The sequence below is a fragment of the Hyperolius riggenbachi genome, chromosome 4 (assembly GCF_040937935.1).
Source record: "Hyperolius riggenbachi isolate aHypRig1 chromosome 4, aHypRig1.pri, whole genome shotgun sequence".
In the NCBI taxonomy this organism is placed as follows: domain Eukaryota; kingdom Metazoa; phylum Chordata; class Amphibia; order Anura; family Hyperoliidae; genus Hyperolius; species Hyperolius riggenbachi.
The window spans coordinates 260,603,253-260,627,026 of record NC_090649.1 but is presented as its reverse complement, the minus strand read 5'-3'; the positions used below and the strand labels follow the sequence as shown (position 1 = coordinate 260,627,026).

General features: G+C 41.4%; 1 protein-coding gene across 18 annotated transcripts in view; it reads right to left on the bottom strand.

Annotated features, from left to right (window-relative positions):
- KLHL32 (kelch like family member 32) overlaps positions 1-23,774 on the bottom strand; it is a 494,024-nt gene that overhangs the window by 53,114 nt on the left and 417,136 nt on the right. The window contains exon 11 of one of the 18 annotated variants that reach the window (XM_068231202.1): positions 5,992-6,068. The exons of the other annotated variants lie outside the window; for them this stretch is intronic. Coding sequence (XP_068087303.1) covers positions 6,012-6,068 — 57 coding nt within the window. The 3' untranslated portion in view covers positions 5,992-6,011. Of the gene's footprint in view, positions 1-5,991; positions 6,069-23,774 lie in introns of those variants that run through there. 18 annotated transcript variants of the gene reach the window in all.

The window sequence follows — 23,774 nt, the reverse complement described above, 5'->3', positions numbered from 1 at the left end:
AGACTGAGAGGGGCAGGGGAGAGGCGGAGGTACGCGTCTGATAGACGCGCTTGAGGCAGGGCTGCGGCGGTTAGCCCTGCCCCAATGTGGAAGCGCTCCCCGGCTGCATGGAGGGGATTTGGGGGTGAAGTGACCCCCGTTAAGCCGCGGGATAGCGGCATTTTAGCAGGGGCACACATACCCCTGCTATCTATGAGGTCTGAAGCGAGATTTATTCTCGCTTCAGACTCTCTTTAAGTACTTTTTTATAATTATTTTCAATTCAAGAATTACAATCAATTTTTGTAATTGTAACATTTGAAACATTTGACCAATGTATAACAAGTGATTCACTTTTGCTCAAATGTGAAGAAAAATCACAGAAAACTTTGAAAAAAAATGCGTAAGTCTATAAATTAAAGACACTACAGCGAAAACTGTAAAATTTAAAATATGTGCAAACATACACAAATAAGAAGTACATTTTTTCCAGCGTAAAATGAGCCATAAATTACTTTTCATCTATGCTGCTGTCACTTACAGTAGGTAGTAGAAATCTGACAGAAGTGACAGGTTTTGGACTAGTCCGTCTCTTTATAGGGGATTCTCCGCCGGGCGGATCGCTCAGAAACAGCCTTATCAGTCCACCGACAGACTGTACACACGCTGTACTGTCTGCTGAAAACACGCCCAGCAGGAGGTGATGACGGACCCGTCGTTGCCTTTGATCAGGCGTGTGTACGGACCTTTAGGGATATATTTATTTTCAAAAGGACTTAGTGAATGGCAGTTGCTCCTTCCAACTGCCAAAAAACTGTGTAGCGAGCAGGGAAGCTGGCCAGCATCATTGTTTAAATCCTTTTTAGGGAATATCTTTATAAAGAATAAAAACCTTGCTGAGAATCCCCTATGAAGAGATGGACTAGTCCAAAACCTGTCACTTCTGTCAGATTTCTACTGCCTACTGTAAGTGACAGCAACATAGGGAAGAAGTAATTTATGGCTCATTTTACTCTGGAAAAAATGTACTTCTTATTTGTATATGTTTGCACATATTTTAAATTTTACAGATTTTCGCTGTAGTGCCCCTTTAACTAATTTACAATCTATCCTACACCATTCGATTTTCATTAAAAAAATGATCAGAAAAATCAGCCACACACGATCGACTTATATAGATAAAAACTGGAAAATCAAATCTTTTATTATATTATGTGTGGTCACCTTTATTCTAAGGTCTATGTCTGTTGGACTTACACGTACTGGTAATAACTGTCCACACAGGGAAAAAATAGTGTAGAAGCAGGACATTTTCCAGCAAATTAACTTTTATCAAGCAAGCCTGGTTTAATATAACACAATTTGATAAATAATATCTGTTTAAAGGGATACTGAGCAGGTAAAAAAAATAGAACTGGTACCTACCTCAGGCTTCCCCCAGCCCACCGTAGGCCGTGAAGTCCCCCGCCGTCCTCCTGGCTCCTCTCCTGGTCCCGCTAGTGGCTCTGTTAATTGGAGATTTCCTCCTGAAGTCGCCACTATGAGTCCCCACTGCGCACATTACACGTCATCACACCGGCCGGCGGGAGAGTCCTGCACATGCGCGGTTCAGAGTTAGAGAACCGCAATGTGCAGGACTCTCACGTCGGCCAGCATGATGACGTGTAGCGCCTGGCTTGATGATGCATATCGTGCGCGGCTGGGACTTGTAGTGGCAACTTCAGCTGGAAGTCGCCAATTAACAAGGCCACAATCGAGATCGGGAGAGGAGCCAGGAGGATGCCGGGGGACCTCGCGGCCTACGGCGGGCTAGAGTTAGCCCCAGGTAAGTACAATTCTGTTTTTTTTAAACTGCTCAGTATCCCTTCAATTAGCCAACTGCATGTAATTTACAACTGTACTCATTGCTTTAAGATGATACTAGCTCTTAAAGAAATAGTAAACCATTAGAAAATCTTGGCTCTTTACCTACAGCTGTGAGCCAAATGCAGTCATAACAGATATGGATGGCCATTGGGATCCAAATAATTCCGAGTTGATGTAGGATTGTGCAAATGTAAGAAGCTCGAAAATGGAGCAAATGAATTCCACCTTGTCGGGATTCGATCGGTCCATTTTCAAGCTACATAAATTTGCATACAAAAATATGCATAATTACTTCCATCTTATTGACCACCCCTAATGACAGATTGATCTTAACAATACGTTCCTTTAGACACTGCTGGCTGATGTAGTCTGAATCTCCCCATTGATGAGCAGAAATCACCATTGTGTGCATACTGGCTTTCCCTCCTCTATACCAGAACACAGCTCAGCCATGGACCATCTTGTAAACATCGAAGGTGTGCTTCATCATGGCATCTTTTTTCACACATGCATAACTGGTCTACCAAGTTCCCAGTTGGCACTCCTTACATTGTGGATTTATATCCTATGACAATAAATGTAGCAGACATTAAAGTGGACTTGAATTCAGAACATCCTCTCTGCTCTAAAAGATACACAACAGCTTAATAACCGTTAAACAAAAAACATTTCTTTGTTACAGCTGAAACAAATCCTAAAATATATCTTCACGGTTTCTACTTCCTGATTCATGGAAGCAGGCATATTGTTAACATCCTGTGCTTTCAAATGAGCTCATCTGCCATGGCAGTCATGTGACACAGAGGAGAGTTCAAATTACAACCACAATCAACTTGTGATTAGACACAAATGAGGGGGAATTAAACAAGCTAAACCCTCTTCTGTCCTGTGCAAGAGTTCAGGTCCACTTTAATAGCATTCCATTGGTGTTCATTGGCCTCTAATGAATTTGGTTTTTGATTACAAGCCACATAAACCTGCAGTTTATGATTATTTATTCATAAATTATCTGTACATTTAATTGCAAAATGTGCAATTTTGTGAAAGTTCATGCAAAACTTTATGAGGTGACAATTGTATGTACAGAGATGTCTAAACTGCCACACACATTTAAAAACAATTTCCCATTAAAACAATAAAGGGCATCTTATAGTGTGTTTTTGTGGCGCACAGGCGGCTGCGATACACCTCACTGCATGCAGCACTCTCTTATTCTTTCACCCACATTCACAGTCCTATAACCATGTTACATATCCCTGAGCTAGACAAATTACCTGCTAAACCTCCTTACTATTTCTAAGCTCCTCAGAAATGGTGCCAAAGCTCCTACAAGGGGTCCTAACTCACTTCTCAGAATGTGCTATAATTAATCTCCAGTGAAGATGGAAAGTCATGGCAAACAGTTAGGGTTAGGTCTTCCAAATACCGGTATATGTTTTAAAGAGGAACTGTTGCGAAAATCTTAAAATTTAAAACACATACAAATAAGAAGTACATTTCTTCCAGAGTAAAATGAGCCATAAATTACTTTTCTTCTACGTTTCTGTCACTTACAGTACATATGGCCCTAGAGTACAATATATATGCTACACAATACACACATAGACATCACTATAGTAGGGATTAGATTGTGAGCTTCTCTGAGGGACAGTTAGTGACAAGACTATTTACACTCTGTAAAGCGCTGCGGAAGATGTCAGCGCTATATAAATACTAAATAATAATAATAGTAGAAATCTGACATTACAGACAGATTTTGGGTTAGTCCACCTCTTCATGGGGGATTCTCAGCATGGCCTTTATCCTTTATAAAGACATTCCCTGAAAAAGATTTATACAAAGAAGCCGGACAGCCACCCTGCTCACCATACACTTTTTTTGGCAGTTGGACAGTGCCATTCACTAAGTGAGGAGATGGGCAAATCCAAAATCTGTCGGTAATGTCAGATTTCTACTACTTATTGTACTACTTATTGTAAGTGACAACAACATAGCAGAAAATTAATGTATGGCTCATTTAACTCTGGAAGAAACATGCTTCTTATTTGTATATGTTAAAATGTATTTTAAATGTTAAGATTTTCATGACAGAGGTCATTTAAGTAAACCAAAGCATGAATGTAAAACTTTGTATTGCTGTCATTCTATTCACACGTAGAGTCATTTTAGCTTATTTGTTTATGTAAATAAACAATTGTGCAACTGAAACATGAAAAAAATAACACACTTTCCAGCCAGAGGAATTCGGCACTAAAGATGGAGCCTTAATCTATGGGGAAAAAAACATGCATTACAGCATAACCCTGGTTTATGCATCAGCCCCATAGTTGCTTCTTCTACTTCTATGAATACGGTTGATGCTATACTGCTCTGAGGGAAATTGGGTATCTCGGGTCTACTCTTAGGAAAGGGTTTTTAATAATACAGGAGAAATCCGTTTTGATGTACTTACTGTATCCTCTTACCAATACAACTGATTGATTTACTTAATATTTTATGCATCACAGAAACCCTTATTTTTTCCTGTTTGTTGTAACAGAGTGTGAATCTGAACACAAAGCTAGTTGATGTCTGCAAAGAAAGGGAAGGTTGCAACAGATGACAAAACACTTCCAACCCAGGATTTTTACTGTCCTTAGTGTCAACAATAAATGGCAGTTTAAATGGCCACTATCATGAAAAATTGTAAAGTATAAAATATGTGTGCACATACTTATAAGAAGTACATTTCTCCTGGTGTAAAATGCACCATAAATTAAAATTTCGTCTATGTAGCTGTCACTTATAGAAGGCAGTACAAATCTCACAGATCTACAGGTTTTGGACTAGTCCATCTCTTTATAAGGGGTTCTCAAGTTTTATTCTCTACAAAAGCACTCAATGGGAAGAATCTATGCAAAGATGCCAACCAGCCTCCCTACTCAGAACCTGCTTTGGCAGTTGGACTGAGCAACTGCTGTTCAAGTAAGTGCTTTTGAAAATACAAATAAAACCCCTGGGAATCCCCATTGAGGAGATGGACTAGCCCAAAACCTGTCAACTCTGTCAGAATTTTACAATGTACTGTAAGTGACAGTGACATAGGAAAAAATACATTTCCAGTACATTTTACTCTGAAAAAATTGCATTATACACATGCTTACACATACATTTAAAATGTTTGCAATTTTAAGGGGAGCCGAGGAAGTGAAAGCAAGATCTGAACACTCAAGGTAAAGATATATAGTGGGAACTGCTTGGAAGTTGGTCTGTAAGACAAAAACTCATATCTAGGGCTGGCCGACACAGAAATAATGCTGCACCATTATGGGATGCATTGTTGCTCACACAAACATGGAGTGCATGGAAGAGTCATAGGAAAAAAGTCTTACTTGTCATCTCATCACAAAACTCAACATTTAAAGTATGCAAGACAATATCTAAACGAGACAGATGTCTTTTTTGAAAATACATATCTGGCCCGAGCACGTGTTTGTTTTTATGTAAAAAAATATGATTTGATGGAGGAAGAAAAAGAAAAACACCAACAACCATGTTTTGGGATTGTATAACAGTCACTGACATACTGTAGGAAACACTCAATCAGTTGAGGGATGAATGGATTCCACTAAAAATCAGCAAATTGTGTCCAAGGGATGGCTTCTACAACAAGACTCTCAACATAATTCAAAACTTACCATATGTCAAAAATCCACCATGAGCTATCTGCAGAAAAACAAATGGAAGGTTCTAGAATGACTCCAAACAAACACTGTTGAAAGTCTGTAGCTAATTCTTAAAGTGATATTGCATTCTTATTGTAAAAAAGGCACCCCCCTCAGGTGCGTACATCACAAAGGATTTTTCATACATTACCTTAAATCTGTTACTTTAAATCTGTTGTATATGAGGAGACAGTCACATGCACAGCTCAGCCTTCCTCTCAGCTAAATAAGAATTAGGTTTCTCAGTTTTCTGCCTAGAACAGGCCATAGTCCTCCATGACTGTAATGCAGTCTGGTACATTTATCTAATTGCACATGCAGGGTGATTTAATGGGTAATATGTATCTTACACATAACACTAACATGTATACACACACACACACACACACACACACACACACACACACACACACACACACACACACGCCAATAGCAGATTAGACAGCAACTTTTTGAACAGCCCTATTGTCCTTTGACGCCGCACAGTAACACCTGCTTTCTGGAGGTCTTAAAGCACACCTGAAATGAGAGAGATATTAAGGCTGACATTTTTTTTTTTAAAGTGAACCCGAGGTGAAAATAAACTGATGGGATAAACAATTATATTTATCCTCCTACACCAAAAAATGACTTTTTTTTTCAAGTATCCCATATTTAAACATTAAAGTTCAACAAGTAGGTTGAATAATTTACCGTCTCTACTCAATGGCAGCCTATTAATTGTCCCAGAGTTAGAAAAAGGTCAATAGTTCATGTTTTTTTTTAATTCTCCCTCCCTCCCTTGTATTCTGCCAGGAAAACCTTTATGGCTGTAATTTTCTTATCAGTGATGTTTACTATATTACCAACAAGGTACCCAACAAGACAGAAGCTGCCACTTCCATGCCTAGAAATTAACTCTTTCAGGCAGCAAAATAAAGCAAGTAAAACAGCCCGGTTATTGTCTTGTACTGTACATACACATCTTTATCTCATTACGTCACATATTGCCTCGGGTACACTTCAAAAAATGCAAATTGGCTGGCTGTCCTGTTGATCCACTTCCTCTAATACTTTTAACCACAGACCTTGAACAAGCACACAGATCAGGTGTTATTCTGACTGAAGTCTGACTGGATTAGCCTCATGCTTGTTTCAGGAATGTTATTCAGACACTACTGCAGCCAAAGATATCAGCAGGACTGCCAAGAAACTGGTATTATTTAAATAATAAATAAATATGGCAGCCTCCATATTACTTGCACTTTAGGGGTCTTCTAAGTTATTTTTATAAGTCACACATGGAAAACACTCTGGCAGCATCTGAAAAGGTGTTCTGAATTATTCTGCAATTCCAAATAAGATAATTTATGTGCAATTTCACGCATAGATTAACACAATTTTTCTACTGCAGAAAGTTCTCAACCTGAAATAACTGTATTCCTGAAATATTCCGTTGAAAGAGTTAAAATATGCCTTAACACATTTATAACTTTATGTAAATCATCCTCAATGTTTTCTATTGACTACTCAGATGTTTGTATGAGTTTCCTCAGAGTTTCACAAGTCTCAAAGTTAGGTTTGCATAAATAGTCACTTGTCAAATGCAATCGTGCAGATCATGCCACTGATTAATTCATGAGCAATTCACCTGCACAGGTCTAAATGTTTGGGATACAAATTGGATTGATTTTGAACTTCTGCAGCAATGATGAACAGAAAATTCTACTTCAATACTAGGGTCTCTGGAGAGCAACTACTGCAGCCAAATGCTTTCAAATGACATGGAAAGCTCGCCACATAACCAGGTAACAGGCTGGGACATTTTACAGCAGCTTGGAAGGCTTTGCTCCATAACATCAATACCACCCTAAAAAAAACTCAAAAAGTCAAATTTCTCTTCAAGCTGATCCTAGACTGGTAATCTGCTTCACTCCCCCTTGCCTCTACATAGCTACCTGGTGTTCAATTATACTGAGGGCGTAATAGCCATTTGAATGTTGAGTTATTACTTGACTGTTTTGATTATTATTTGACTGCGTGTCTTTGCACAACAGTATTGCATACATTTTGGAGCAGCACATAAATAACTTATATTATTGATATAGTAAATGCTACTTGTAAGGGATTCATCTTTAGTTCATGCAACTTATGTTTACTCATTTTAGTGTTATAATAGTTTCTAGTCTTATATTAATAATTATTTTGGTATTTAGCATATTATTATGTAAGTAAACATTTAGCACTTTATTGCCACATGGTGGCAGGTTTGTACAATACAGCTGTTAATTTGCTTATTTGAATACATTGTATTTTCTGTGTTTATGAGGAGTAGATTTATTTTATTTATTTATTTATTGTATTTCTAAAGCGCCAACATATTACGCTGCGCTGGACATTCATTATGGTTACAGACGATATTTAGGGGTGACATACAGCAATAAGACAATACAAGAATACATGCAAACCAGATAGTATGAGTACAGGAAAGGCTTTGTTACTGGATGGTTGCATGCAGATTAGGTAAGTTGAGTTCACTCAGATCCATAGGATGGGTTTAGGGTAATGGAGGTGCGTGAATAGGTAGGCGACACAAGGAGGAGGAACCTGCCGAAGACTTGCAATCGAGAGGGAGAAGTAGGGACACAAAAGGTAGGGGACCAGAGTTCAGCTGCGGGTTTAAAGACCAAGGCACTCTGGAAAAGCTGTGGGCGAGGCTTGATAAGTTTATAGGGAATAAGAGTATTAAAATGAAAAAAAAGTACTTGGCTTGAGGAATGCCCCATAAACTATATGAAGGTAACACAATTATGCAATGAGTAAAAGTTTATCTCGGATTACTTTTAAATGAAACTTTTTTTTTTAAATCTCTTCAGGTCTGCTTTAATTTTGAAAATGTATGCTCCTTCAGACACCTGAAATGTGCTGCAGCTAAGTAGTGGAATGCACTCATGGCTGCAGAAGACATCTAAGATCCTAGCCTGGCTCTGAGGTCCACGTAGTAACCATTGCTTGTTGACTGGAGCATGTATCTTTCGATCACCACCCCTCCAACAGCCTTGGACACACTTTTCTAGCAGCATGGCAAGCACTCGCTTCTAAAACATGTTTTGCAAGCTCCACTGGACCATCTTCTCGTCAAAATTCCTGTGGACATACCCACTACCTCTGTTGATAGATGGCATGCTGCAACTCCAACTGGATTCCGCTGCTTTAGGCCCGTTTTACTTATGAACAGTGTACTGTCTCTCTCAGCATTTTGTTGCTGTTCATGTTCGGTCTGTCAGGTACCTTGTCATCTCCCACATCCACCTCCAGTCCATAGTCAAAACTGCATTAAGCGCTAGGAAGTGATATCTATGTGCATATCTGTGTTCTCTGTATTGAGGAATGGCTTTTGATGGACTGTCCACGGAAACTGATCCACAGAATTCTTTTTTTTTTCTAATCGGTCTCCTCTTACCAATCGGTCTCCTCTTCCCAAGATGAAAGTTTAAGTTGGTTTCAGTGCATTATATCTCTTTGTCCCTCTGTCTCTTGTTGTTCAGGGTCCACAGGTAATAGCCCCAACTAAAAATTCTGAAGCAGTTCTGCAGAACACTCACTACCATGTGTTTCAGAATGTGTAAGGCATTTGGCATGGAAGCAAAAGAAGCCTATTCATCACTGACCACAAACTGGCTGCTCTGTGACTGTGTGGAGAAGGTGGTACATTGAAGTGCCCCAAGGAGGGGTCATCTGCTCTACTACATCTTTTACATGATGTGAATACATGACACAACCAATAAACACCACACCTGAAAAGCAGCAGGCTGACTAAAGAGCTCATGCTGGCTCTGCTGGAGCTGACTAAAGAGACAATTCCGACCTTGCCCTTTGTATTAGCATTTCAAACTAAGGAATTAATTTAAAGGGTCAGAATAAAGTACTTCAGCATTTTATCAAAGAAGCTTAGACTTTTACATCAGACCTAAAAGAGGGGCAAGAAGTAGAGAGGGACAGTGGGATCTAGTACCAAAAGGACTTACTCTACTTAGGACAATTGGGAGTTACATCAGTGTGTCCTACAACTGTACAGGAATAATATGTTTTTACATAGCTGCATAAGCTACTTGGTTACCTGAAGTTAAAACATTTTTAATTGATCCAGTCAATGTCCCTTCATCAGCAACTTCCTGTACTACAGACTGTAATCTCAAGAGCACCCCCTGCAGTCTGAAAAGCATAATGATGCTGAGCCAAGCTACAGGCACTTAATGACAACTTAACTTCTTTAGGACACAGGACACGCACTTAAAGGAAACCTAAAGTGAGAAGGATGTGGAGGCTGCCATATTTGTTTTATTTTAAACAATACAAATTACCTGGCTGTCCTGCTGACTCTCTGTCTAGAATACTTTTGGACACAGAGCTTTAACTAGCATGCAGATCAGAGGTTTCAGACAAAAATCTGCCAGAATGGTAAGTAAGACTGCCAGGCAACGGTTATTGATGACATGGAAATAAATATGGCAGCCTCTATATACACAGTACACCTCTCACTTCAAGTTTACTTTAAAACAAGATTTTTTTATCTGCAAAAGCCTCTTCACACAAAAGCAGCATTTGGGCAGTCTTCTCACTAAGTTAGAAGATGGAATATTTTGATCTGAGGCTGGACTCTGCCTTTAGTTATAGCTAGGAAGCCGTGCTTTTAATGGATAACTAGAAATAAATCCTACAGGAGTAAAAACCTGGCTGTGAGGTGCTTGACAATTCTAATTCCCAAAAGTATTTTCTTTCATATGTTGTGTGTACTATTTGAAGTACGCATTTTAGTGACGTTAGAGTACATTTATCTTTAAAATTACATAGCACCATTAACTATTAAACTAAAACACACTCCACTCCATGCACTTTGTCAGAAGCAAATGTCAACACCAAAGTTATTCAGAAATAGCCCAAAGTGCACCATATAAATAAGTGAAGACTCAAATTGTTTTAGAATGTGGCATTTACAGATTGTAACCGTGACCAGCGCAAGTTATGCTTAAGAAAAATCATTCAGCCCAGATTTATCAACGTCCCTGTAACTCGATGGTACTGCTATTCTCATGTAGAACTGAACATCAAGGCAGCGCTTATATGTATGAATCTGTGACTCGTGGTGCAAATAATACTATAGATGTTACTATAGAGTTACTATAAATGTACAAAACCCCTTAAAGTGACACTGAACCGGAAAAAAAAATGTATGATATAATTGTATGTGTAGTACTGATTATTCATATATTCAACATTTGTAGCAAACACAACAGTCGCGTATTTTTAGTATCAGTTATTTTTTTTTTTTTTACAATATTGCATAATTCTCTAATATTTGCAGTTTACACACTACACTCTGTATTTTAAAGAGAACCCAAGGCGGGGTTCTTCCATCGCAATCCATATACAGAGGCTGGGTCTGTCTATAGAGCCCAGCCTCTGTTGCTAGTTCATTTCCTTCAAAGCCCCCCCTGCACGCTGTCACGCTAATGCCCCCTTTCCCATGAGAAATCTTTTCCTTTTCTCAAACGGATCATCAGGGGGCTCTGTATGGCTGATATTGTAGTGAAACCTCTCCCACAGTGTGATGTCATGACTATAGTCCTGACATCACACTGTGGGAGCCTTGTTGCATTGTGGGAAATAACAGCTGTTTCCAACTGCCAAAGATGTATCATCTCTTTCCACAGGCATCACCTGCCACCAGTAAAGATGTTGCCATGTGATACATGTAAGAATGTAAATCAGGGAGAGGAATGATTTTACAATGGGCAAACACTGACTAAATCATTCATAAATTGTAAAAATTAAGCGCTTTTTTCATTACGTCATTTTTGCTGGAGTTTCTCTTTAAACTATAAAAGAGAGCATAGCTAACAACCCTTTGAACTTTCTTGCAGTAAAATCTTAAACAAACAACAAACCTTGAGAGATAGGTTGAGATACGTGCTTTCAGAAAACAGCACTGTAGCCAACCCAAGTTGGGTTGGGGAGCTCAGAGAAGCTCTTTTGCATAGATAACAACTGAAGTTGCTTAACTCTTCCTGTACTGGACAACAATATGAGACTCATATCTGTGCTACTAATTTTATATTTCTTAGCTGTACTACACATACAATTCATTATATCTTAAGTTTTTTTTCACTTCAGATTCCCTTTATTACCCTCAACTTCTAAAGCTCCTGTCTAGAGGTAACATTTGACTCTGAGATATGACTTCCTCCTGCTACTCCCATCTCAAAAATATTCCCCAAAAGTATCTCTTCCTTACACTAGAGGCTACTGTGCATGCCCGTGCCCTAAACATTTCACATACCCAAATAATTTCCCTTATTAACTATTAGGGATGATCAATGAAATGCAAATATTTCCAAGTTCATGCAGAATTATGTAAATTTGCATGCAAATATGTGCAGCTTGAAAATGGACCAATCAAGTCCCACCCAGGTTTTAATTTATTGGTCTATTTTCAAGCTGCATATATTGGCATAAAAATTTACATAATTCTGCATGAACTCAAATATTTCCATCCTATTTATCATCCCTATTTACTACTGCAACATCCTCCTTTGCAGCCTACCAAAAAAAACCAAAAAAACAGACTGCCAATCATCCAAAGGATCCAGTTCAATCTCTTACCCTACCATACAAAAGCATACATAAGCTGTGCCCTAGGTACATTTCCATGCTAGTCTCCAGGTACCATCCCACCCAGAACCTCCACTCCTCCTGGAAACTCTCTCACCTTTCTGGAACTCTCCGGACAAAGCCTGTCCATCATGCTCTAAACCCGAAAACCTTCAAATATACCCTTAAAATACACCAGATATTAGATCAGGTTCTAGTGGGAGTTTGTCTAGTGTCAATTGCATCACCCCTACCGCTAACATTCTAGATTCAGTACAAAGCAATGCTGCCATTAATTGCATACCGCTTACCACCTGTTCTACACAAACCTCCCCTGCCCCTTTTCCCTGATCAATATTAATAAGAAAGGCCTTTCCCAAAGGTTAAAGTTTGGCTTATAATACAAACATCGATCACAAGGGCAGTAATTTTGACTAGATTTTCATTACATTCAATGTGTTCATCGAGTTGATCCTCTAATCTGTTTGACCTATGGAGAATATCATATACTGTATGGGTACCGTTAAAGAGTAACTGTTAGGCATTAAATACAAAATTAATTTTCTAATGCAGGCTGTTACAATAGTCAAGAGAATGCTAACCAGGCAAATCCAAACTTTAAAATCAATCTTACTGTGTTCCTTCTCTCCCCATGCCCCCAGGCTCTAAGATGGTACGCAGACGCAAAAGAGAAGTGACAGGCATGCTGAATCAGCCTGATTGTCTGAAGCCTCTGTCATTCACCTCTCTGCGCTGCCATCGGCCGCCTGGTCTCCCCTTGTCTGCTGTGGTCGCAGCCGCTGTTAGAGCGCATGGAGGGGGGCCAGAGGCTATCTCCTGTCACTGTCCTCTGCCCCCCCTCCTCCAGTGGCATGTCCGCTCCCCCTTCTGCCACTGCCACATTCTCCCTCTTCCCCGTGTTGAATATTGGGGAAGGATAAAGGCAGCGCACTCCCGGAATAATGGTTCCAGGCGCTGCAGTTCCCTTCTATACTCTCCGCACTACCGCTGGCGGTAATGCAGAGAATAGATGGGAACGCCAGCGCTTGGATCCATTATTGGGGGAGTCTGTGCCAGCTGCCTTTATCCTCCCCGCTGTGCTCAGAGTCAGTGCAGGGAGGAGGGGGATGCGGGGATGAGGGGGGGGGGGGTTCTTTAATCTGGAGGGCACAAGATGGCCCCTGCCAGGAGAATAATAAAAATTGAAAATAAAAAGAAAACCAAAACGTGGACAGTGCATTACAACTGATATGTAAGTAGAGCAAGCGTTTATTTACTTACATATGTATTTTTTGTGTGTGTGTGTGGGGGGGGGGAGGGGCATATGATGGCTAACAGTTGTTCTTTAACCTCCTTAGCGGTATGCCTGACACTGTGTTGGACATACCGCCGGATGTCCCCAGAAGTCCCCCATTATAATTTTAGGCAATCGCATAGTTCTAATATCTTCAGCTAGCACTAGTGGTCGGCATCCTTAGATTACGTTTGATCCCCCGATCACCGTTAAATACATCCCCCCCCCCCCCCCCCCTGGATCCAGCGATCGTGCAGCCTCCCGCCACATCTCCGGTCCACTCTATGGGGAGGATCGGGTCTGCGCATGACGTCATGTTCGATCCTCCCCATAGAGAAGAGCGGAGCTGTCCGGAGAGGCTGCCGCGGTCACTGGATCCAAGGGGGTAATGTATTTAGCGGCGATCGGGGGGGGTCAAACGTACTCTAATGATGCCGACCACCACTGCTAGCTAGCCTAGTGCTAGCTGAAGATATTAGAACTATGCGATTGCTTAGCGCATGTTGGAAAAGCGTCCGGAGTCCGGCTCCGTACTGTACGGAACGGATGCGTGTAAACGTCCGCATAGCCTTTGCATTGCTACGCGGAACGTACGTTCCGTTTGTACAGTATACGGTCCGGATCCCGCCCGGCGAATCCGGACAGGGAACGCTAATGTGAACCGGGCCTAACACTGCTTTCAAAGTAACTTTGCTACTTTTAGAAAAGTATAGAGGTATGTCTTATTCAACTGAAGCATTTAACCAAATTAAAGCTTTTCACTCTAAAACAAGTAACTGTCCTATGACCTTGTCCAAATGTCAAAATTTCATCACCTAGTGACCAGCAAAATGCTGCCATTTTATGAAACCACAGTTTAAACAAGATAATGAGATGGTTTAGCAAAAGTGGCTAGGATGGAGCAAAACAGCCAGAAGTCATGCCCGTTTCTAGGAGTGGGCAGCGCTTCACCCCCGGAGAGCAGCTGCAAGGGGGGCACATGCAGGTAATGCGCAGCAGGAGCGTGACTCACCTAAAACTGGGATCCAGTACAGCAAAATATGACTAAACCGCATCCCCTTCCTGGTCTTCGGCATTCTGTTACACTGATATCAGCGTCCCCTGGGATGAAATCGCAGGGGCACTGTTACCAGTGCAACAGAATGCCAAAGACCTGGAAGGAGATGCGATGTAGTGTCAAATTACTGTATGCTGCATTGGATCCTGGCTAGGTGAATCACGCTCCCGCTGCTCATTACCTGCATGTGCCCCCTCCGTGCACTCTAGCTACCAAACGGGGATACTCTTGCTACTTTATGGGGGCACACTGGCTACCTTTTGGGGGTACTCTGGCCTGCTTACGGGGGCACTCTCTGGCTTCCTTATGGGGGGACACTCTGGCTTCCTTATGGGGGGGACACTCTGGCGACCTTACAGGGGGCACTCTGGCTTCCTAAGGGCAGAAGCGCACGGAAGGGGTTGTTCCGGGTGTACAGAACACCCCCCTGCACCAAGACCGGAAGTCTCCCTCTAAATCTGAGCAGCGGCAGCCACAGATGCACAGCTGCCGCCTGCTCATATCTGTGTGCGGCGAGAAGGACTCTGACTAGAGCGAGGGGCCCAGGGATGCGGGAGCCGGCTTTATTCCTCGCTCCCTCCCTCCCTCTGAATTCCCCTCACCTGCGGTGATTGTGTGCCCGGCTCCCCCATGAGTGTGTGCGCAGCGGAGCGGTAGGTCCTCTTACCGCAGATCAGGCGCACCGGCAACTAGTCTCTATGCTTCCTGTGACGTCATGGTAAACAGGAAGCAGGAGACTCCAGTTGCCGATGCGCCTGATCTGCGGTAAGAGGACCTACCGCTCCGCTGCGCACACACTCATGGGGGAGCCGGGCACACAATCACTGCAGGTGAGGGGAATTCAGAAGGAGGGAGGGAGCGAGGAATAAAGCCGGCTCCCGCATCCCTTATTGGCGCCGCCACAATTTTTTTCTCTCTTCTCTTCCCAGGGCAATCTTCTCCCGAGTCCCCACACAGGGGCACCTTCCTCCACCTATCTAGTCTATACTGGGGGCATATACCTATCTAACCTATACTGGGGGGCATATACCTATCTAATCTATACTGGGGGGCATATACCTATCTAATCTATACTGGGGGGCATTTACCTATCTAATCTATACTGGGGGGCATATACCTGTCTAATCAATACTAGGGGGCATATACCTGTCTAACCTATACTGGGGGGCATATACCTATCTAACCTATACTGGGGGGCATATACCTATCTAACCTATACTGGGGGCATATACCTATCTAACCTATACTGGGGGGCATATACCTGTCTAATCAATACTAGGGGGCATATACCTATCTAACCTATACTGGGGGGCATATACCTATCTAACCTATACTGGGGGGCATATACCTATCTAACCTATACTGGGGGGCATATACCTATCTAACCTATACTGGGGGGCATATACCTATCTAATCTATACTGGGGGGCATATACCTGTCTAATCTATACTGGGGGGCATATACCTATCTAACCTATACTGGGGGGCATATACCTATCTAACCTATACTGGGGGGCATATACCTATCTAACCTATACTGGGGGGCATATACCTATCTAACCTATACTGGGGGGCATATACCTATCTAACCTATACTGGGGGCATATACCTATCTAACCTATACTGGGGGCAACTATATGGGCTACCTATACTGGGGGGGGGGGGACCTATAGCTGGCTACCTATACTGCGGGCACCTATACCTGTCTAAACGTTGGGGGCGCATTTTACGCCCTCACCCTGGGTGCAATTTAGCCTAGAAACTGCTAGTATTTGGCTCCACCCACACCATGTTTTGGCCACGCCCACACACCGCTTTCAGGACCCCCCCCCTTGGAAATCCTGGATTTGCCCCTGAAGGGGGGAGCACTCTAGCTTCCTAAGGGGGGACTCTGGCTTCCTTATGGGGGAACTCTGGTGACCTTACAGGGGACACTCTGGCTTCCTTGGGGGGAGCACTCTGGCTACTGCATTGCAATAGTGTGCACGACTCTACAAGGGGGCACAATTTACACACCCTTGCCCTGTGACCTCTATAGCCTAGAAACTGCCCTGCCACAAGGTCTAAAGGGAGGATGGATCTGCCTTTAATTCTCATTTTAGTATGGAAGAAATGACAATTCTCATGGGATTTTAGTATGGAAGAAATGACAATGGAACTCTTCAGTGCACCTGGCCATAATCCCTGCTGCATTTACAGTTAACATGCCAGACCCACAGCCAGTTTATTGGAGAGCAGTTAAAGATAAGTTGTTTTAGCTTTGTAACTTCACTTTCTGGTACTGATTTATCTAGAAATATGTATCTGAATGTGTGCGTGACTTTAATAGTATTTCAAGGATTTGTCTGTATTTTTTAAACTTTTAAATTAAAGCATGTGTGATGTTGGATCCAAGAGTATGAAATTACCAGAATAGAGGATATAAGAGTCTGTTTTGCAGAGTGAAGATTGCATTTATTTGGGAGGATATTTATATAGAGAGGGCAGATTGTGGAGTGCTTTGAAAGTGATAGTAGTTATCAGTTTGAACTGCATTCTCCAGGTCATTGTCAGCCAATAAAGGGGCCCATACACTGGTCGATTTCAGCCAACAATCGATCGATTCTATAGAATCGATCGATCAGAAATCGATTCTTTCAAATCTATCGCTGGATTTGTGGCTAGGATTTGACAGGATGGAAGATCTAGGTCGATCTGCAGCTGGTAGCAGATCCATGGCGCATTGGATCATATGGTGCAATAATGCATTTAGATAGCTTTCCAATAGATTTCATTCTGAAATCTATTGGAAATCTGTTCCTAATCTGTGGCACACATCAGATAGATTTCTGGATTCGACTTGACAGGCATCTGACAGAAATCTATCTGATGGTTAAATCTACTGCAAATCTATAAGTGTATGGCCACCTTAACAGTATTAAAGGAAAAGGAGTAATGGTGAATCAGGTATATAAAAAAAGAAACAGCAGATACATAAAGGAACAGTCAGGGACACATTATAGTAAAGGCAAGGAACTGAGTTAAGGTGGCCATGCACTTATAGATTTGCAGCAGATTCCACCATCAGATTTCTGACAGATGCCTGTCAAGACGAATCTGACAGGAATCTCTGATGTGTGCCACACACTAGGAACAGATTTCCAATAGATATCAGAATGAAATCTATTGGAAATTGATCTAAATGCATTATTGGACCATTAGATCCAATGCAACTCTATGGGCCATCGATCTGCTGCTGCCAGCAGATCGACCTAGATCTTCCATCCTGTCAGATAGATCAAATCCCGAAAAATCAATCAAAATGGTCCACAAATCGATAGATTTAAAAGAATCTATTTCTGATCGATCGATTCTATAGAATCGATCGATGGCTGAAACTGACCAGTGTATGGGCCCAGTGGAGAGACTGCAGCTTTCTTTTATCTGTGTTTTAAATGCGGTTTATCGATGGTAGGTCCATGGTTTATGGACCTGAATGTTAGTGTTTTATCATTGAAAATGAATTAAAGATCTAGTGTATATTGTGGCAGAGTGCACTTAGGTTCTTGTTGTTTATCATGAGTATACACACCACTGACAGCTGAACCTGGAGGGACAGATTTGGACCTACTTGCCAGCTGATTGGGGCTTCTGTGATCGGAGAGCACTTGTAGACCTTATAGCTTGGCTCTGTTCACAGCTGGTAAGCCTTTTTCAGATGGCGAATGGCACATTTTGTCTGTATTGGATACTCTACAGGGTGTATTGAAGATTTATCTGTTAACCATTTCTTGCCTGTGTTCTTTGGAGTTTGCAAACTGTATATAGGATTGTTTTTGGAAAGACGATCTATCCTAAGGCAGCAATGAGGAATCTGTAATTATCATAATAAGTGCTCTAAGTAAATAACTTTATGCCTTGAATATAAAAAGTACCAGTCAGCTGCTCTATGAGTGCTGATTGCCATTTTTGCTTAAAAAAAAAAAAAAACACACACACACATATATACACACACATATATATATATACACACACACATATATACACATACACACACACACACACACACAAACACACAAACACACACAAAAAAACATAACTCTTTTATACCTTTATCTCTAATTCAGACCAGTATTGAGGTCCACCATTATTCCTGTCCAGAAAAAACAGGATGTCTCTGATCTCCACAACTTCAGGCCAATGGCTCTCACTTCTGTCATGAAAATAAGAACTTTTGAAAGTATGGTTCTGCCTACACAGAGGCCCTGCTGGACCTGTTCCAGTTTGTGTACAGAGCAAACAGGTCCACCGACGACGCCATAAACATCTGCTTGGAGCTTATAAACGACCACCTGGATAGACCGGACTCATACGCCAAGATCCTCCTACTAGATTTTAGCTCAGCGTTTAACACCATCAGCCCCCAAATACTTCAGGAGAATCTTGCCACGCTTGAGATCCACGTACCCTACGTCTGTGGATCATGGACTTCCTCAGTAACAGATCCCAGGCCATCAAGCTACGCCCTATCCTCTCACAACCAAGAACCACCAATATAGGGGCCCCTCAAGGATGTGTACTGTCATTGTTCCTATTCTCCCTATATACAAACAACTGTAGATTCACAGCAAATTCTTGTCAAACTAATCAAGTTTGCTGATGATACCACCATAGTTGGCCTCATCACCAAAAATTATGAGCAAACAGTAATACCACCACCAGGTTGATCGGATTTGCCATTTTGTGCAGGGAGAATGGTCTGGTCCTCAACACCGCAAAAAACGTTGAGTTGGTTGCTGACTTTAGGAAGTACGCCCCCTCCCCACCTCCAATCTGCATCAACAGCACAGAAGTTGAAAGAGTCCTCTGTGAACTTCTATCTCCAGTGACCTTACTATTTCTACCCAAAGGAAAGTCCAACAGAGGCTATGCTTTCTACGCCAACTGAAGAAGTTTGGTATGTCCCAGAAACTCCTGATGAGTTCCTACTCCACCACAATCTTATCTGTCCTCTGCTCCTCCATCCCGCTCTGCGCCAGCGACAGACACAAATTACAGAGTGTTATCAGACCAGTGGAGAGGATCATCAGGAGACCACTCCCACCTCTGGACCTCCTCTATGACTCCAGACTGCGCTCCAGAGCTTTGAGGATCGCCAACGATCCATTTCATGCAGGTTTTCGCTTCTTCAGCGGGCTCCCTTCAGGATGGAGGTTTGGGTCCATTGCCACTAAGACCTCAAGCCACAGAAACAACTTTTTCCCCTCGGCTGTCAACTCACCGAACTATACAAACACACACACAGACACACACACACACACACACACACACACACACACACACACACACACACACACACACACACACACACACTCTTTGGATGACTTTGGACAGGGCAGGGTCAGGCAGCTATATTCAGGCTACCTAATGCAGCCTAATGCAGAGCGGGCGCAGGTAGCGATTTCATATTTATCTGATCTGGACACAAGATAGGCTCTCTTCTTCCTCCACCAAGCAGCGTTGTAACACTGATATCCTCCTCCAGGCCCAATCACGATATGATTTGATCGGGACCCGAAGAAGGAAGGTAATGTTACAGCGCCGCTCGATAGGGGGAAGAAGAATAGACAATCCTGGGTCCAGAGCAGGTAGTTATCAAATTGCTCCCTGCGACCGCTCTGCATTAGTTTGGGAGGTTGAAGGAGACACACAGGATGACGGGAAGGCAGGAAAGAACATGGTACCGCAGCGCACATTAACAACTTACTGCACCAGGTGGAGTATAATCACGTCCTGGGAGACTCCACTTGAAGTCCCAGGGATGTAAATATTCGTCTTCAGTCTTCAGTGAATTTTAAAATACACCCTTATTTCCAAATAAAATATTGGCACTATACACTGTACTAGGGAAATATTTTAAACGTTGCAATAACCTGGACAGATGGGCGAATAAAATGTGTAGGTTTTAATTACAGTAGTACATATTATTTCAAAACTATAATGGTTGAAAACTGAGAAATAATAAATTGTTTCAATTTTTTCTTATTATTCCCATTAAAATGCATTTAGAATAAAATAATTTTTAGCATAATGTTCCTCCCAAAGAAAGCCTAATTGGTGGCGAAAAAAAACAAGATATAGATCATTTCATTGTGATTAGTAGTAATTAAGTTATTGGCAAAAGAAAGGGAGGAGCGCTGACAGGTGAAAATTGCTCTGGTCCTAAAGGGGTAAAAATTCCTCAGTGGTCAAGTGGTAAAAAAAATAATAAATAAATAAATAAAAGGCTGCCAAAAGTTTAAATTCCAAGCATTAATTACAATGTCGGAGGAATATTTTAACATTTTTCTGACAAAAAAAATAAGTAACAATAACAAATGTTATTTCTGTTTGATGCCCAATCCCAAAAATATATTGAAATGCTCCTCGAAGGAACCTGGCTTACTGAATGCAGAATCATACTACCACCCCCCCCCCCCCATCCCTCTTCACACGTTGAATCTAAATAAATCTCATCAACTGGCCTTGGGCGCACAGAAAGAGCCCATCAGAAGATGGGCGCTAGAGTGTTTCTACCCCTCTGCCTTTGCTCTCCATGGGTCTGGCTACAAGTGATACATAAAGAAAATCTGCAATGTCTGATAGAATTCAGCATGCCGGTAATGACTTACGCTATACAGTTTCTACCAGTACATTGTCGCTACAAAGCTATTTTATCTCATATCAAAAGTATATTTGCCCTACTAGCTGCAAAATATCTGTTTGTATCTAAGCCGAGCGTAAACCAATACACTTATTACCACAGACTCTCAAATCTAATGGCAATGGGAAAATGCACAAAATAGAGAGATTAATAAATAACCTCATATTATATTGTTTCTTTAATCTATATGAGAGAAAATAAAATATAATTGGCTCCCGCTATGTTTTTCAGCTTCTTGCAGAAGAGAAAAAAAAAAAAGAATACAAAAAAAGGAATTAGAAAGGCTGCTGTGAAGGTCACTGAGTGATAGAACTTCCTCAGGGCAGTGAATAAATTAAATCCAGTGGAGGAAAAAAAAAAAAACTAAAATGTGATTTCCAGAGTGTACAGCACAAAGTCTAAATGACAGTGATTGGCAGGCAAACTATATCCATGCAATATAGAAGACTGCACGTTCTCATTTACCTCAGTGTAGGCAGCGGGCGCCCATTAAACATCCGTCTGATGCCCAAATTAACCTACTTGGCAAACTGAAAGAGGCACAAACTATCATAATCAACCTTTCATTATCACAGCAGCCTCTAGTTAAAGGGTCAGAATAATTGTGCCATCAGAGCACTGATTGTTTTCAATCAACAGAAGGCTCGAGTGACAGCTCAGTGATAGAGTAGTTTGATGAAACCGCACCAAGCCTAATCAGAGCAGATGAAAGGAAAGCATGATTGGTGCAAATGAACAGTCGTGCCTCTCTTTTTTCATTTACAATGTGAAATTACTCTTAAAATCATGGCTCCCCCATGCCCTCCCTATATGAGGACCTCTAGAAAAATCGCTGACATCTTATGAGTTTTGACACAGCGGACTCAGAAAATCCCAGGTATAGCTTACGCTGGAGATTTGAGTGAACAAGTCGCCTCATTTCAACAAATTTGCTTTGGAAAATTGCAAAATGACTATGGATTTGTAGTATGTAACCTAATCTGTTCGTGTTGTTTGATTAGCAAAGCAGTTTGTACCGGCGTATATAGTGTGCGCTGCGGACCTGGGCAGAATGGCACCTTCCGTATATTCATTTCAGTCAGGTAGCCAGCCACAAACATACATATTGATCATGTTATTTCAGATTCAGAAAACATAATACATGCTTCAACGCTTTATTTCAATGCGAGTGGCTGTTCACAGCTGCACTTTTCTGTATAACAAGTGCAGTTATTTCACATGTTTACCATACAATGATCACTGTTATCCTTCAAACGCATTAGATTTACTGAAACTGAATTCCTCCCATAGGTGATAAGAGGGGCTCTGGAACCAATACCAGAATACCAGTAAGTGAGACTGGCTGAGCATTTCAAGTGCACCACAATAAAACCTTTATCAGTCTGCAGATATCCAGACCTGTAAGCTTGCAATCACAGGGGGGAGCATTTATTGGGGGTCTCCAGCTACATACAAATCAATATATGGATCACTTCCTCTTACTACAACTACTACTGCGTCTACTACCACTATTAAATGTAACTATTACTATATTCCCATTGTAAAATCTGTATAAAGTAAATATTCCTGTATTATTGTAATGTGCCAGTTGAAGGACCACTATTTCAAAATAATGCAAAATTTTGAAAAACATGTACACACATAAGTAAGATGTATTTTTCTCCCAGAGTAAAATGCACTATAAATAATTTTTTTCCTATGTAATAGTCACTTTCAATATGCAGTAAAAATCTGAAAGGTTTTGGACTAGTCCACCTCCTCATGGGTGAATCTCAAAATTTTCTTTATTCTTTTAGAAAAGCACCCACTGACCAAGACCTATGCAAAGATAACCGCTGGCCTGCTTACTATTGTGGAAGTTGAATTCTCAAGAGGTAGCGCTCACAGTTTGCATATACTATCCATTTAAATCCAGTCCATAAAACAACATCTAGTATATTACATCCTAGAAAATGCCAAATTTAACTCTCCGCATAGACCGTTCAGCAACAGCCAGTGTGAACCAGTCCTCAGTTCCACTTGCACCTCTATTTCAAAAAACTGCAATTCCTTTTCCTTAGGTAGTTCAATGGTCATTTCCCTCCTATATGAACAGGCCACCACCACACCCTTTTGTGGTTCACTCACTGCAATTTCTGACCCAAATACTTTCCTGTAAGTAAAAGGCTTCCTGGAGCAGGAAAGAGATAAAAAAGGTCAATAATTCATAGATTTGAGCTCTCGCATACTTCAATGAAGGCGTTTTTGAGCAGATACAATGAAACAGTGAAAATTAAAAACTTTTTTTATTTGAATACAAAATAAAAGTGTGCGATATCTTAAAAAGTAATTTTTAGGAGAAGGAGGATAGATACAATAGTTTTTCTCATCAGTTTATTTTCCCCTCTGATGTCCTTTCAGTAAATGCTATTGAAAGTAAAGTAAATACTGTGAATCCCTCGATAACGAGATGGACAAGTCCAAACCTGTCAGAGTTTTACTACCTACTAGAGATGTCGCGAACCGCCGATTTTCGGTTCGCGAACCGGGTTTGCGAACTTCCGCGGAAGGTTCGGTTCATGGA